The sequence below is a fragment of the Typopeltis vanoorti genome, chromosome 20, assembly GCF_054136105.1.
Source record: "Typopeltis vanoorti isolate ZY-2024b chromosome 20, IOZ_Tvanoo_1.0, whole genome shotgun sequence".
Lineage (NCBI taxonomy): Eukaryota > Metazoa > Arthropoda > Arachnida > Uropygi > Thelyphonidae > Typopeltis > Typopeltis vanoorti.
In genome coordinates, this window is record NC_143568.1 from 103,179,882 (window position 1) to 103,197,193 (window position 17,312).

A 17,312-nucleotide genomic window follows, 5' to 3' on the forward strand; every position below is an offset into this window, starting at 1 on the left:
TTGTAGCATTTTGTGTTTCTGACAAGTCCTGCATGTTTTGTAGACACTGGTTTAAATTCAGTGAAATGTCATCAATCAGAGTTAATGAATTGATAATTTTATTTTTGTTTTAATATGGTGTTATCAAAAATAAGTGAAACATGTATAAACTTCTGATTGCTGTATAATAGGTGATATTGTTGAACTGAGCTGAGAAATGGTCGGAACTTATTTTAATCCATGATAATGAAATTTACATGGAGTTTTTGAAGCCCAAATAGAGGTTGAACATGGTGGGGGGGGATATATTCCGCTTCTGAATGGATAAGTTTTTGAATTGATGGGTGGTGAAAAATGCATATCAACCAGGACACTGCTGATGACCTGGAGAAGAGATATACACCCCATTTGTTGCCATTCAATAGGCCACATTCAATCATTAAATAACTAATGCACATATTCTGTTTCAAGATAGTGGCATTGTACTTGCTAAGGTGTTTGCCATAAAATCCACTGCACAAAACTTAAAATGTAATGGTTACCTTCCAGAGGTAAACTTTTTTGCATATATTTACCTGTGATATATTCATAACTAGCAGTTTTGTATACATTTGAGTATTCTTTTTACTAATTTTATTCTTTCTACTAATTTACCCTGTCAATAGAGATGCTCCAAAGTATAATATAGAACCTTTAACTCGATACCTATCACAAGCATTAGTGTGACTAATTTCTTGTTTATTTTTTATTTGCTGTTTCATTGAAGAGGACTTGCCCAGTCTTGCTTTCATACTAAATTGGGAAGCAAGACTGTGAGTCTTAACCAATACTAGACAAATGTTCAGCTAAAATGTAAAATTATATATAAATACTGTATAATAATCTTTGTCTATCACTAGAGGAGCTAAAAGTATTTTCTATATAAATTAAAGCTTATTTGGTATACCCTGACAATGCAGAACTACCATCACTGAATTCACAGCCAGTACCAATATATATATATATATATATATATATATATATATATATATGTGTGTGTGTGTGTGTGTGTTGGCATACTTGAATGTACACTTAATGAATATAAGAAGTCACACTTCAGCACAATATCACTTCTTTTGCAGCTTCTCCCATTTAAGTGGGGTCACTGTTGATAATGAGTCTCCTCCATACCTTCCTGTCTTGGGCTGTCACCACATCCAAGTTCTTCATCCTCAAGTCCTCTTCTACCAGCTCCCTCTATCTCTTCTTTGGCCACACACGCTTCTGCCTTTCTTGCACATCCATCTGCATGACCCTTCTTCCCACATATTCGTCCTCCCTCCTCATCACATGACCAAACCATCTCAACCTTGCCTCCTGTATTTTCACTCCTAAGTTCGTAACTTTCACTGTTCCCCTGACATAGTCATTTCTCAGACAATCCTTTCTGGTCACACCGCACATCCACCTAAGCATTCTCATCTCTGCTACTTCCATCCTTCTGATGTTATTTTTCCTCAGGGCCACAGTTTCTATAGCATATGTCATAGTTGGCCTCACTACTGTCCTATAGATTTTGCCTTTCAGATTAATCGGCACCCTCTTATCGCATAACACTCCAGCCATCTCCCTCCAGTTCCTCCAACCCGCTTGTATCCTGCATCCCACTTCCTTCTCAGCTCCTCCATCTTCTTCCACTGTTGAACCTAAGTATCTAAAGTCTCTCACCCTCCTGATGACATTTCCTTCCAGCTCCAGATCTGTCTCCTGTCCACCGCCCACTGTGCAACACATATACTCTGTCTTACTTCTGCTCAGTCTCATACCTCTCTCTTCCAGTACTTTTCTGCATCTTTACAGTTTAGTTGCTGCTTCTTCTCTTGAATCTGCACAGCAAGATGTCATCTGCATACAACATTGTATGCACAATATCACTTACAAAAACATATTCCTAGGAACCCTGTTTTTTTTTAATGGAGAACCCATCCACGAGAGGTTGGCCAAACCTATAGTTCACTAGTACTATGGATGGGCAAACAATATGGAACTTGTTCATATTGACTTAAAAAGCTGTGGATTGTATTCCTTGGGAAACACATAGTGGGAGACTATTCCAGAGGCCAGCAGTGGAAGGGATGAATGAAAAGGAGGAGAAATTTGCTCTCTGAGTTTAGAGTTGAACTGTGAGAAGGTGTTGATTGGTGCTGCTGCTGCATGCATTTTGACAGATGCGACAGAAAGTGGAGGAATTATTAATGCCAATTCTGAATAACATACCTTATATATAATACTGTAATTGACCATAGTTTTCAAGACCTTTTTAAAAAAAAAAAAATTCTTATGTAACAAAATTATGAAATTTCTTTTTTTTATATATGAATTTTACTGCATATGTTTTAAATCATGCAATTCATGCAAAATTTTAAATCATGCAAAAAAAGTGTTTTAATGTGAATGCATTGCCTGTATATGAAAGAAAATATCTACAGAATAGTCATTCAATTATTTGTTGTTGTTTTTTGTAATTTAATGTGATATAGTTATTTCTTACTGCTAATGTTTTAATGTTTCTGCTTTGTTTCATTTACAGACTACTGTCCTGAAACAAGAAGAAATAAACCTTGTGAAACAAGAGGAATTGATTGATGAAATAGTTGCTAGAAGAATCCGTGAACAAGAAGCCAGGAAAAATAGGGAAATAATGTATGAGTCATTTTAATAGAATTGCTCAAAACAATCTAGAAATATAGATTGTTTCTTTATTTGATTAGATTGCTTCACAGATATTATATTGACAGGCAATCCAGATCACAGAACGACAATAATAATAATTAGACCAGTGGTTCTTAATTTATTAGTAGTGTCACAATTTTCAAAAGTTAATAGATTTTGGTATTCCAAAATTCTAATATTTCATATTTGAAATAATATAGCTATTTAAAATAATTTAGTTAAAATTCTGGAGCATATGGAGGATAACAGAGAAACGATGAAGATCTGAGGATAGCATAGAGAAAACTGGAAAGAAGAATGCTTAATATCGCTAAAAAAGGATAAAATTTAGAATGAAGAAATAAGGAAAGAAACGAGAATAAGAGATATCATAGAAGTGATAAAATTTTCAAAATGGAGATGGGCTGGAGAACGAGAGACGAAAGGTGGACAAGATTGATAATGGAATAGCAACCAAGAGAATGGGAATAGGGGTAGACAGAAAAAGATGGTGAGATGATATGCAGACATGGAGAAGAGTGAAATGATTGTCAGAGACAAAAAGAAGTTGGGGGAAGCCTATGTCCTGCAGCAGACGAAAAAAGACTAAGAAGAAGAAGTTAAAATTCAGTTAAATCTGTCATTTAAACAATCCTTAATATTCCTTGATCAATATCCCTTTATCACCATTACTAATATTCAGAATTATTTAATTTGCTGTTACTTTAATGATTTTTGTTGGTATTGCAAGGGAAATCATGGGTGTTTTTGAACTGTTTGCTAGTGAATAATGTGTTTTACTGTATTTTCTTAATCTTCATTAACAGCTAAAGCTGTTATTGATAACAGTTTATGCATATGATGACACTTGTTGCATGAAAGTTGAATATCAAAAATTAATTGTAGACTGACTTTTTGAGTTGAACTTTTCCAAGTCAGTATGTTGTAACTATTGCTATATGTATGCACATCTAAAACTATGAACTTTGAAAATGGAAGAATGGGGAGAATGAAAGTATTATGATATGCAAGAATTGTAGTTGTCAGATAGAGAGATTGCCATGAAAGAAGAATTTACAGCTGTGCACTGTGAAAAGAGGATAGGAGGTAGTTATTAATGTGTTTTAGAAGAAAAAGAACAACATTTGGTTCAAATCCCACTATGGCATGGATGTTTGTAAAAGTCTAGCTGGTAGATGATTTTAATCACTGCCACCCTTCTTATTAGAGACTTGAAATGGTTTGATATGAGTGTTAAGTTATGTCTCTAGAGAGATGGGATTACAAGTTTGCAATCTTTCTTGAGTGATTAAAAAGAAGATAAAACAATAATCATCATAATAATAACTGGGTAATGGTAGATTGATGGACAAAAGTGAGAAAGCAATAGCTGATATGATGGTGGCATTAATGGATATAAGAGTTGCATTATGTGTGATTTCAGTTATCATAGGTGTATGTATGCAAAAGAATGTTTTTTGAATGGTATATGAAGTAAGGTATTTGATTAAGGGCATGCATAGATGTTAGAGTTGGTGATTGTGGATACAAATGAGAATATTGAAAGAGAACTGAGAAAATTGTTCTGATAAATAAAGGCAAATATAATGATTAGCAGGACAACTCAACTTTGTGAGGTGAAAGAAGTGTGTAGCTTATGAATGCATAGAGTGAATTTGAAGGGAAGCTAGAATGATTTAAAAGAAAGAACTGCATTTGAATGGGTTTAGCATTGGGTATTTGGACCAGTTGTGTGTGTGTGAGAGAGAAATGTACAAAAGTGAGTGTGAATATAGAAGAGCAAAAAATTAAGTGCATGTAAAATGAGTTGAAAAGACAAAGAAGGTAGATTATAGAAAAATCAGAATGGTTATTATTAGGGCAGTGATAGTGAGGAATGATGGTGGGAACAGAAAAACAAATGTGATCAGAGAGGTGGTATTGATGAGATGATCCTCAGCAACAGTGTTCATATCTGGGTAGATAGTTTTAGTGATGGAAAGAGAAGATTGGAGAACAATGACACAGTTATATATTTTTACATAAGTTGTTTGACTAATGCAAGAGTAGTATTGTAACAGTGATAAGTTTGTGTAAGGATCAGTGGCATGTTCAAAACATTATTGACAGAGAATGATATACTTTATTAGAATTGGAACACAAAAGTTGCGCTTGCCTGTTAGCTAGTAATTAGCTTATTTGCTCTGAAACTAATGGATTGTGGATTTAAATCCTATCATGCAAGTAGATCATTATGTCTATATATGAATACTTGGGAGCTTAAGGGTCAAAGCTGTATATGAAAGGAGACCTCCACATAGCCTTTAAAGGAATGCGTACAACCGACCAGAGCTTCTGACCTAATGTCTAATCCTCACTTTCTCGTGGTGCACCCTGTTGGGTATTATACTGAACGAACGAGGATGGGATGGCAATTTGATTTAGCCAACCAAATTGTATTCTTACTGGTTAAACCAAAATACAAAATGATGGTACAACATGACAAAATGTCATGCTGGCTAGGGCGTCGCCCAGTTAAACAAGGCCCCCGTTGTTTTTGCCAGGGAACCAGGGTGAACAGCGAAAAGTCAGCTACTGGAACAAATCTGAAAACACACCCCAACTCAGCATCACCAGAGTTAAAGATCGGTGCTATCAACATGGCAAAGAAATGGAGCTAGCTGAGGAATTAGATAAGTGCCAGATCGACATAATAGGGGTGACTGAAACAAAAAAAAAAGGCAAAAACTGGTGAGATCTTTCTGAGCAATAAATACAAAACGTTATATTCAGGCAATGACAATCAAGGAAAAAAGGAGTAGCCATAGTATTCAATACAAAATACGAGGCTAATCTTCTTGAATGGCAGGCAGTCTCAACTAAAGTAATGTGGGCAAATATGAGAATGGGGAACTGGACAGTGAGGCTTATTTGTGCCTATGGTCCCACAGAAGGTTCTACTAAGGTAGAAGTGGAGGAATTTTTTGAGGCTTTAGAAAAAGCAACTAACACAATGATTTGAGAAGCGATCACTATTTAGTCTTGAGCAGGATAAAATTGAATTTCATATTGAAAAGAATAACATGTAAGTTTTAAAGCGAATAAAAGTTGAGCAGCTCTCAGATGTGAACTGTAGACTAAAATACACAAAGATTATTGAAGAAAAAATGAAAGAGTTTGAGAACAGGAACCAAACCTTGGAAATTCAGTGGCAAGCCTTGAAGAAAACCCTGATTGATTCAGCCAGAGAGGCATGTGGTGAGATTGTCTGCAAGGATAGAAAAATCAGAACTCAATGGTGGACACAGGAAGTTAAAGAGGCAGCGAAGGAAAAGAAGGAAGCATATCAAAAGTTCCTGGCAAATAAGTCAGCTTTTGCTCTTAGAGAATACAAATGTAAGCAAGCTAAACACTGTGTAAAACTAAACAAAAGTCCTCCCATGACTTTTGTAAACAAAAGTCATGGGAGGACTTTGACAAGAACATAGAAAATAAATATCAAGAAGATAAGATATTCTTTGTTGAAGAAGCTTAGAAATGGAGGAAAGAGTGCTGTGAAAGGAGTTAGAGATGATAAAGGTGACATGAAAACAGGAGAAAAAGATATCTTTTAAGTATGGAGTAATTACTTCGAAAAATTGCTAAATGAAACAAGCAGTGAGAGCACAGTGATAAAAAAAAAAAAACACTCCACAGGCATACAGTCAGGAGTACATATCCATACTTGAAGTAGAAAAAGCCATCAAAGACTTGAAATGTGGAAAGGCAGCAGGAGTAGATGATATTCGACCAGAAATGCTGAAATATGGTGGTATAAAAGTCTTACAGTGGCTGCACTGCATAGTTCAGAAAGCCTGGACAGAGGGACGAATTCCCGATGATTGGAGTAGAGCTCTAATAGTACCCATATATAAAAAGGGAAATAAAACTGAATGTGAGAATTACAGAGGTATTTCCCTACTGAGTGTTCCTGGCAAGATCTATGCAAGTATACTTGAGAAACGGTTGAGAAGAATTGTGGAAGAAAAGCTTGGTGAAGAACAAGTTGGATTCAGGCCAAATAAAGGCTGTCAGAATCAGATCTTTACCTCACGACAAATAGTCGAGAAAGCATGGGAATATAACAAAGATCTGTATTTAAGTTTTGTCGATTTGGAAAAGGCATATGACAAGGTGCCAAGAGAGAAGCTATTCAATACACTACAGTTATATGGTGTCAATGGGGCATTATATCAAGCAATACTTAGTCTTTATTTGAGTTGTAAGTCAGCAGTTAGAATTGAAGGAAGTACAGGAAGATGGTTTAATGTTAAATCTGGTGGGAGACAAGGATGTACATTATCCCCCTCTGTTATTCATTATCTATATGGATCACATTATGAAGGAAAGTGGTATTAAACATGATATCAGAATTGGAGATGTTAATGTCAGCTCTTTGCTTTGTGCGGACGATGTTATACTTCTAAATAAATCCGCTAGAAGTTTGCAAGATTCCCTGACTAAATTGAATAACTGTTGTAATAGATATGGTATGAAGGTCAGCATTAAAAAGACAAAGACAACGAAAATAGTTAGAATTGTTGAAAATGTCAACTGTGTTGTGAATGGGGAAACTGTGGAATAAGTGAAACATCTCAGCTGTTTAGGCACGATTTTTAGTGAAGATGGTAAATTAAATATGAAAATAGACAGCAGAATCAACAAAGCTGGTATTCAATTGGTAGGTAGTCAATTGAATAAATTCATATGGAATAAGAGAGAAATTAGTCTGAACACTAAATTAGTGTTCAGACTAATTTCTGTATACTGTATACAAGACAGTGTTCAAACCAGTTTTAACTTATGGATCTGAGTCAGAAGTAAAACACTTCACCAAAGACTAGAAACTTCAGATATGAGAGTCCTGTGAAAGATTAGAGGCGTGAACAGATGGCATCAATGGCAATATCATATTAAGAAAGAACTTGACAATGTCAGCATCCAGGAATGCATTAGGAGAGCTAATCTCAGGTGGTATGGTCACTTTAACAGAATGGGTGAGGAAAGATTAGCAAAACGTGTTCTCTGCCAGGTTTGCAGGAAAAACGACCCAGAGGAAGACCAAGATATAGGTGGATTGATATGGTACAAACTGCCTTAGACAATAGAAATATAAGATCTGATAATGTTGATATCTTGACAAGTAACAGACTGATTTGGAGGAAAATTGTAGATGGGAAGTTAGTAATGATGTAATTTTTTTCATGTAGTACTATCATATCCTGTACACCCCTTGAGGGTACATGTCAGGAATTTGATGATGATACATGAATACCAAAGTATCAGAAACAAAGGGGTAGAGTTTGTTGCCTTGACCAGTATGTTGGGACCTCAGATTGGAGGCATTAGCGAGACCTGGCTATCAGAGTCGGACATAATACCTGGTATTGAGTGTCAAGAATAGAGTATTTTTAGGAAGGATAGACAGGATAGGAGGTGGGGGGGGGGCATGCTTCTACTGATGTCAGATGACTTCAATCCAGTTAGTGTGGAGACCTATGATTGTAGTACTAGTAACAGTATTTCATGTGGCAGTAAATTTGAACATATTTGGACATCATCGTTATGTACTCATGATGTCCATTATGAAAATTATAAGCAGCAGGCTAGAATAGTCAAGAGTGTTGTATGGAAAGCTAAGTCTGGGTATGAAAAGAAACTGACTCTGCAAGCTAAAGACAACCCACAGGAATTCTATCGATATACTGCAAGTAAATGAAAGAATGAATATGAAAGAATAATTCTTCTGAATGCAGATGGTGTGAGGGTGACATATGCAGAAGAGGTTGTTCAAGTAATGGTTGCCTATTTTCATAAAAGTGATCAACCTGGTGTATGCAACATTGAGCTCACTGCTACCTCTTCACTGAATGAAAAAAACTCAGGTATATGAAGAGGTATTAGAGCTGTTGTACAAACTGAATAAGAATTCAGCAATAGGGACTGATGAGATATCAGCACAGGTGATAAAAGTGTTCAGGTGATCTGGCTATTCCTTTAACCAGGCTATATAATCTGAGTCTCAGAACAGGGAAGATTCTGAAAGAATATATGGTAATCCCATTGCACAAGGGTGGTGCAAAGACTGATGTACCAACTATCCACCAATCACTATCTCAGGAGTGGTGGTGAAGATTTTGGAAGAATTGGTTAGAGCTCACATTCAAAAATGGGTTGACAGTGAATCTCTACTTTGCAATGCTTGATTTACTTTGCATGATTTACTAAAGGAAGGTCATGTTTTAGCAACTTGCTTATATTCGCTAATAACATTGCCATTGAAATGAACAAGGGGAATGGATTATACCATGATGCTTTTGAAAGAATACAGCATGGAAGACTGTTGCATTATATTGGAGAATATGGGTTTGGATCATAAAATATTAATGTGGATAAGAGGATGGCTAACTGACAGATATCAAAAAGTGGTATGTAGAGAATGTGAGTCTGCAAGATTTAAGGTAACCAGCAGTGTACCACAAGGATTAGCACTGTTTACTGTTATTCAGTCTGTACATTAATGACATTAGGAAGGATTTGACAGGTGACCTACAGCTATTTGTTGATGATGCAAAGATAGGTAGGGTAATCAGGAATGCTGCTGATATGCAGTACTTGCAGGATGATTTGAATAGGCTGGAATTGTGGGCATGGGAAATGGTTAAATGCAAAGTCATGCACTTTGACATGATTAGATATTCAGTGTTGTATTATATTGGTGGAATTATGCTAGAAGAAACTGATCAGGCTGATCTTGGAACATTACTAGATAGTAAATTGAAGTTCAGGGGCCATGTAGCAAAGATTGCAAATACAACTCAAAAGGTAATTGAAATGCTGAGACGAACTTTCAACTGTTAAGATAACGATGTAATTTTGCCTCTTTCCAAGGCCTTGATAAGACCTCACTTGGACTATTGTGCACAGGTGTGGTCACCTGGTTTCTTTTGAGATTCTGATACAGTGTTAAAAATGATATCAGAATTGTCGAATACTGATTATGAAGACAAATTGAGAATTTGTAGATTGCAGCCACTAGCAAACTAGAGAAAGGGGGGGGGGGTGATATGACTTCAAAACTTCTGAAAGCATCATACAGAATTTCAGTTGATGGAATTTTTCATTTTATGGAGGTTGGGGAAATGACGAGGACATCCTTGGAAGGTGAGAATGAATGCTGCTAAGAAGGTTGTGAGAGATAGATTTTTCTTTCATAGATGATATGATTGACATGGATTACCGTTAGATGTTGTATGTATGTAAGCAGTGTGAATGAATTCAAGAATGAGTATGATAGCTAGTTTGTGTAGTATGTGGCCTGCCTCAATGAGTCCCTGACTCCCTTAATAGGAGTCAGGGGAGGTCTCTCTTAATAGTAATAATAATAATATACAGGGTGTTCGGGATAAATTTGACAGTTTCGTAAGGAAAAAGAAAATCTTCTTTGTATCTATTAAATTTAATGAATTGACAAAAAAACATTACAGACAGAGTTAATTACAATACTATCAACAAGATTTACTCAAAATAACCACCATTAGCATCGATCACAGCTTCAATTCTGCTTCGGAACCTCGAACAAGCTGATGCTACAGTCTCCCTGGGAAGGGCCGCAAAAACTGTTTTAATTTTATCCATTAACTGGGCTTTTGTATTACTGGAAGTGCGATTGGTGTCTTTTTCAACTGCGCCCCATACAAAATAATCCATGGGGTTAAGGTCTGGGGAGTTTGGAGGCCAAACATTTGGACTGGTGAAGTCGTAGAAATTTTCAGACAACCATTTTTGACTTTTCCCAGAGGTGTGGCAAGGGGCCGAATCCTGCTGCCATACATACGGCCTACCATTGGCTACCCTTGTTATCCAGGGCTTGACTACAGTTAGCAACTCCACGAACAAAGCCCGAATTCCAATGCCAGGGTTCTTCAACACCTGTTCCTGCAGATTTGCGAGGAATTCTGCTGTACGAACGCAATCAGATCGTCTGCTAGGGATCTTTCTTCTTGCTACATCCTCGTAGTCACCATTGCAAGTCTCTAGTTCATGCCTGATTGTTTTTACTGTATTCAGGGAGCATTGGGCAGCAGTCGTAATATCCTTATTTTGATGGCGGGCACGAATCATCATGATACAAGTTATTCTCTTCCATGATTCAGGTGGGTTCCAGCTATCCATCCTTTCTGACATCTTGTATATGAATGAAGAAGGGTCCAAACTTTTAAATGAAGAGAAGTGTGTGTTAATACATGTAACTTACGGAAAAATATAATTAATTATAAATATGTCAAATTTATCCCGAACACCCTGTAATAGAAGTGTTTTATTCTAATAAATTTGACATTTTACAGGCTAGCTTTAACAAGACAGCCAAAAGACCGAGTAAGGAGAAAATTATGTGAAGTACAACAGGAGCTGGTAAGCTGAATATTGCTTAGGTATGATGTTTTGCATGAAATGTAGAAAAAAAATTCTTCTTAAAAATTTTAATAGGAAATATAGAATACATAATTAATATTTCCTCCTTAATGGTATCTTCACCTTGATGCAGTAAGGAAGCTTGCATGCCAATGACCTCAAGAACTATGCCATGCAACTAACCTACTGGTCAGGTTGAGAGGTAGGGGCCAGACTAAGAGAGATACCCTGGTTCTCCAGGTTGTTGGTTTTGCATAAGGCTGGTTACTTACCAAGTATAGGAGGAGATGACCTTGCTAATGCTTCTGCCTTAGTATCTCCACTTGGGCCTGGCTCCCACTGAAGAGCCCTCAATAAAGGTCGAAACTAGCCCTTCCCTTAATGCATAACATTATACATATCCACAAGATGTGTTTTGCATTATGGGAGATACTGAGATAGGAGTGTTGGTAGCTTGCTCCACCTTTGCAAGGAGTTGCCTGGTGTTGTACCCACTTTACCCAGTCCTGAAGATACTTTCAGGCGCAAACTTTGTTTGCACACACTTGGATAAAGGATTAAACTAAATTTATTATAAAAAAATTTCTATAACTCAGATGCTGGAACTAAAAAATTCATTGGACCAAAACAGTGGAAAACAACCAAGAAAGAACAAAGGTAAACTATTAGGAATCTTGGACATTTGGTATCCAAATAGTATGTGCGAAGCATTACAACAAAGGAATTAGAATTGGTAAAACAACTAAAAACTAAAAATATTAATATAACCATGATAACAGAAACAAACAAGAAATTAAATGGAACAAAAGATATAGATGGTTTTACTATGCTGTATAGCGGAGTGGACCAACATATCAGAGCTTCTAGTGGTGTGGCCATTTTAATTGATAATAAATGGAAAAATAGAACACGAAAGTACAATTTTGTAAATTATCGAATTATAACAGTTAAATTAAAAACAAATAGAAGTTACTTAAATATCATAGGAGTATATGCCCCTAAAGAAGGTAAGAAAGAGGATTCCGAACAATTTTATGAGGAACTACAAAAACAGTTAAATAAATGTAATAAATATGACTATATATTAGCAGGAGATCTTACTGCTAGAGTTGGAAATAACCTAATCCCAAATGTCTTAAGAAAATATGGAGAAATTTGCATGAATAACAATGGTCAAGAACTATTAGACTTCTCTAAGTCTAATATTACTTTCAATAATTTTAAAATAACCAATAATTATTATTATTATACGACATCTCCAGGGTCATATAATAATATCCATGTCCAAAGACTCATCGAGGGAGGGTACCTACTCTACAACTCATTCTAACTGCAACTACACCAACGCCATCTATTGCCCACCATCACCACTAGTATTTCCGCAGACAATCACAAGCATCCATGCCCACAGTGGAATTTGAACCCGCAGCATTTTGGCTGGAGAGCGGATACACTGACCACTCGGCCAACCTGGTTGGCCAATACTTTTGTCAAAAAAAAATATAAATAAATATACTTGAAATGGCAGAGGAACATGATCTATAATTGATTATATCATTACTAATCAGAAACTAGCTTCACATGAGAGAGATGTACGTGTTTACAGAGGAAGTGAAATCTTTTCAAGTCGTTATTTAGTAGTCTCTAAAATAGAAATACTAGCAAAATGGAAAAAGGAAGTAAATAAGAAAAAAGTAGAACAAGTAAGCAAAGTATATATCTATTACAAGAAGAAAGCATTAGAATGCTATGTCAATCACGATTAACAGATTACCTAAAAGAAGCCCAAATCAGTGATGATATAGAAGATAAATGGAAAACTTTAATAAAGATAATCCATAAATCAGCCTCTGAAGTACTTGGAAAGAAAAATAAAATATTAAAAAGAAAAACATTAAAAATTTGGAACACAGATATAGAAAATGCAATAAAAGAAAACCAAAAAAATACAAAGGAAACAAAAGAAATATACAAAACAAAAGAAATACAGCTAAAACCGTAGTATAGAAAGCTCACCAAGATTCTTGGAACAGATTTATTAATAAAATAGAAGACAACATACGTGGAAGACAAGACAGCCTACAAAATATTAAGAAAATTAAACAATGAAGTAAGAGATACTGCACAAATCAACAATACAAGAGAAACAATGGATAGAACATAAGAAGCAATAAAAGTATCTAAAAATAGAAAATCAACCGGATTAAATAGCATAACTACAGAGCTTTGGAAGAGAAATATTTACATCACAGATTCTTAAAATTAATAAATAACTGTTGTGGAGTAAATGTGAAGTTCCATCAGATTGATTGAAAGCTAAGATTATATATCTGTATTTAAGAAAGGAGGCAGAGATGATTGTGGAAATTACAGAGGAATAAGTTTATTAAATACAGGTTACAAAATTTACAGTAAAATCCTGAATAAGAGACTTAGAAATGAGGACTATATAGAGAGAAATTCAAAAGGATATTGGCTACCAAAAGAGATGGATAGATATAGACCAAAAGTAGAGAGAGAGAGAGACCAGTGAAGCTGGAACAGGCAGACGCCTAATCCTTGAAGAGAAGAAGATTAATATTGTGTTGAGTGAAATACTGAATTTAATTTTGGCTGTTTTCTGGCCATGCATTTTGCTTTTGATGTATAATATTCATTTTAAAATTGTAAGTCAAATAATTGACTATTAACAAATATAGTGTGTCATCACTTTTTATAACATTTGTCTTTGGTCTGGATAATATGAAACATTTTGTAAATAAATGTGCCTAACTTGTCCTTAGCTAAAAAGTGCTGTTTAGATAAAGGCGAGTTAGTTGGTTATGTGGAGATATTTAGGATTTTTTTTCTCCCTGAATTTATTTTTTTTAACCCTTGAAAAGTAGATATGAGGGTGGTCTGAAAAGTTCTCAGCCTAACAATGAAAAAATGAATTTATAATTTCAAAATTATTTTTATTTTTCAGCATAATCTCCCACAAGACTAATACATTTATTCCAGCGATGCTCCAGTGCCTGTCCTTGTAGTGCTTCTCAGTAAGATCTGCAAAATACACCTCTACAGCTGCAATCACCTCTTGATTCGAAGAAAACGCTGACCAGCGAGAAAGAGTTTTAGTTTTGGGAAGAGATAGAAGTCAGAGTGAGTGAAATCTGGAGAATAGTGGATGTTCCAACAATTCATAGTACAGATCCCTTAATTTTCCCATTGCCAAAACACCTATTGTCCTGATGAAAGATGATTTTTTTCTTCTGCAAACTGGATCTTTTCTCACGAAATTTTTCATTTAGTGTGGTTAAAAGATCGGAATAATATTCCCCAATTATTGTTTTACCCTTTTCAAGATAATTAATAAAATGCCTTTAGCATCCCAAAACACCGATGCCATGACCTTTTCTGCTGGCGGAAACCACTTTGTCTTCTTTGCTGAACAACTGGATTCTGTCCACTGTTTTGACTGCTGTTTGGAATCTGGTGTTTAATGGTGAATCTAAGTAAAGTCTCATCCATAGTAATAAATTGATGCACATGAAAATCACTGTTCACAGATTTTCAAGAGTGCATTTTTGATCTGCTGTGAGCAAGCATGGCACCCATCTTGCACAAAGCTTTTTCATTTGCAATTCTTCATGCAAAATATATCCTACACGTTCTTTTGAAATACCTATAGTGTCAGCAATTTCATGCACTTTGACTCGCCTGACATCCAATACAATATTGTGCACTTGATCAATGAATTCTGGTGTTGTTACACTTCACGTCCTTCCTAGTGATAGGTAGGCACGTTACACTGGACGTCCTTCACGTGGATCATCTTCAAGAAAGATGATCCACGTGAAGACTGGTACAACCATGTTTAAACTCGTCAACCCATGTCTTAATTGTCGAAAACGAAGGAGAAGAGTTCCCATAAACTTTTATGAACTTCAAATGAATTTCTTTTGGCATTAAACCTTCTTTTACAAAGAATTTTATAACTGCTTTATACTCAATTTTATCCATTTCAAGGGATACAGACAAAACATTTGCTTCAGACAGCTGTATAAAACAAACTACTTGGTAGAATGACTTGCAATTTTACATGGATGCTTATGACAGATGTACCAACTTAGCAAAAAAAAAATCTTGTCGATAGTGTTGACATCTATGCTCGAGGCTAAAAACTTTTCAGACCACCCTCATAATCTGCTTGAAAATATTCATGTGTGCTGTCCTTTTTTCAGACTGAAATTCTTACAATCTCAACATCTCATTTGATATAATACATGAATGTAAGACAAGATCTTTTAAAAAGAATTAATCTTAGCATTTACTGACAATTTATATGCATTTTATACATATAGATAGATGGTTAGACAGGAGCAATAAATGACATTAAGCACCATATTTCACATCTTAAAACTGGTGATAGGTAGGAGCAAATTAGAAGCAAAAGCAAACACATTTCTAGTTGCTTTGTTTTACATTTATATGAAATGAAAATTGCAGTATTTTTATTGACTGTTTCTTAAAATATCTTTTCTAAATCACTTAGGGAATTGAACAACGTAGACTAGAATATAAATTAAATTAAACTTTAATAAATATTTCCGATATTTCGACAACGTCATGTTGCCATTTTCAAAAGGAACTTACAGAAAGGTACGTGCAGGCAGGCACTACAACACAGTAAGTAAGAATGAAGATATGAAGCTATCATTCTCCTAGAAGTCCTGATGGTGTCCTCTAGCGGGCTAAGTAGGTGTTCTTGGCCATTGGGCTGAAGGTCTGCTGATATATGGCTCCCATATTTGGGGCAGTCGCATACAACCAAATTTGTTGAGGTTAGGAGAGTTTCTTAGGGCTGAGGCTGATTCCATAAATAGTCTTTCGAATTTATATTTGCTACGGTGTATTACTGTGGCTTTCTTCCACCGTATTCTGTGGCGTGTATCCAGAGCATAGTCTGCAAGACCAGAATGGCTGTACTTGTGAAACCGGATGTAGTCCTTATGTTCAGAGATTCTGATATTCGCTGTCCTGCCTGTTTGGCCAAAGTATGACAGTTTACAACTGCAAGGGACCTGGTATACACCAGGTAGGTCTAGGGGAAGTGGTTGGTCTTTGGTGGAGCGGATAAGGGATGCCAATTTTCTGTAAGGCCTGTAACAGGAGGTGAGGTCTTGTTTTTTTAAAATTTTGGTAATTTTTTCGAGGTGCCTCGGATGTAGGGAATGGTGATGGATTTAGAGTAATCTTTATCATGGAGAGGGGGGGGGGGCTGTGGTTTGTAGGTTTTAATATTTTTTGGATTTTTTTTTTTTTTTTGGGGGGGGGTAGCCATTGGCTGAGAAAGTGTTGAGGATGTGATTTAATTCAGTGTTTAGGGCCATGTCATTAGAACAGATTAATTTAGCCCTGTTGTATAGTGTTTTTACCACTCCATATTGTTGTGAGGGGGGGGGGTGAGATTGTTGGTGAATGTATCTACCTATATGGGTGGGTTTTCTATAAACTGAGAAAACCAAGGTTCCATCATGCTGGCAGGTGACTAGTGTGTCTAGGAAAGGGAGGCTGTTGTTTTCCTCTTTTTCCAGGGTGAACTTGATTCTGGAGTGTTAGTTGTTTAAGTGTGTAAGGAAAGAGAGGAGTGTTTCAGAGCCATGTGGCCAAATAGCAAACACATCATCAATGTAGCGAAGCCATATGGTTGGTTTTTGTGGGGCAGAGGCTAAGACTTTTTCTTCAAAGGTCTCCATAAAGAAATTGGCCAAGGGCGTGGAGAGTGGAGAACCCATGGCTGTCCCCTCTATTTGTTTGTAGAATTTTCCCTGCCAAACGAAATAGCCCGAGTTCATTGTGAATTGAAATAGGGCTGAGATATCGGGAGAAAATTTAGCTTGGATTAGCTCTAAAGTTTCCTTGAGTGGGACATTTGTGAATAAGGAGGAGACGTCAAAGCTGACCATTATGTCAGTATGGTGGAGTGTAAGGTTTTCTATGCTGGCTTTGAAGTGGGCTGAGGTTTTTTTATGTGTGATGGTGTGTTGCCAGTATAGTGTGTGAGCTCTTTGACCAAATGTTTAGCTAATTTGTATGTGGGGGAATCAATGCCATCCACTATGGGACGTAATGGCACATTTTCTTGATGTATTTTTGGGAGTCCATAAATACGGGGGGGTATAGAGTTAAATGGCTTTAATCTGTTG

At 36.1% G+C, this 17,312-nt stretch overlaps 1 protein-coding gene across 3 annotated transcripts in view; it reads left to right on the forward strand.

The window, feature by feature from the left end:
• The window catches only part of LOC150095734 (uncharacterized), a 120,943-nt gene that overhangs the window by 65,997 nt on the left and 37,634 nt on the right, over window positions 1-17,312 (forward strand). For 2 of the 3 annotated variants that reach the window (XM_090410218.1, XM_090410219.1), the window contains 2 exons: window positions 2,549-2,661; window positions 11,058-11,124. In XM_090410218.1, coding sequence (XP_090266344.1) covers window positions 2,549-2,661; window positions 11,058-11,124 — 180 coding nt within the window. The remainder of the gene's footprint in view (window positions 1-2,548; window positions 2,662-11,057; window positions 11,125-17,312) is intronic. The other variant, XM_090410220.1, reaches the window with a different exon arrangement.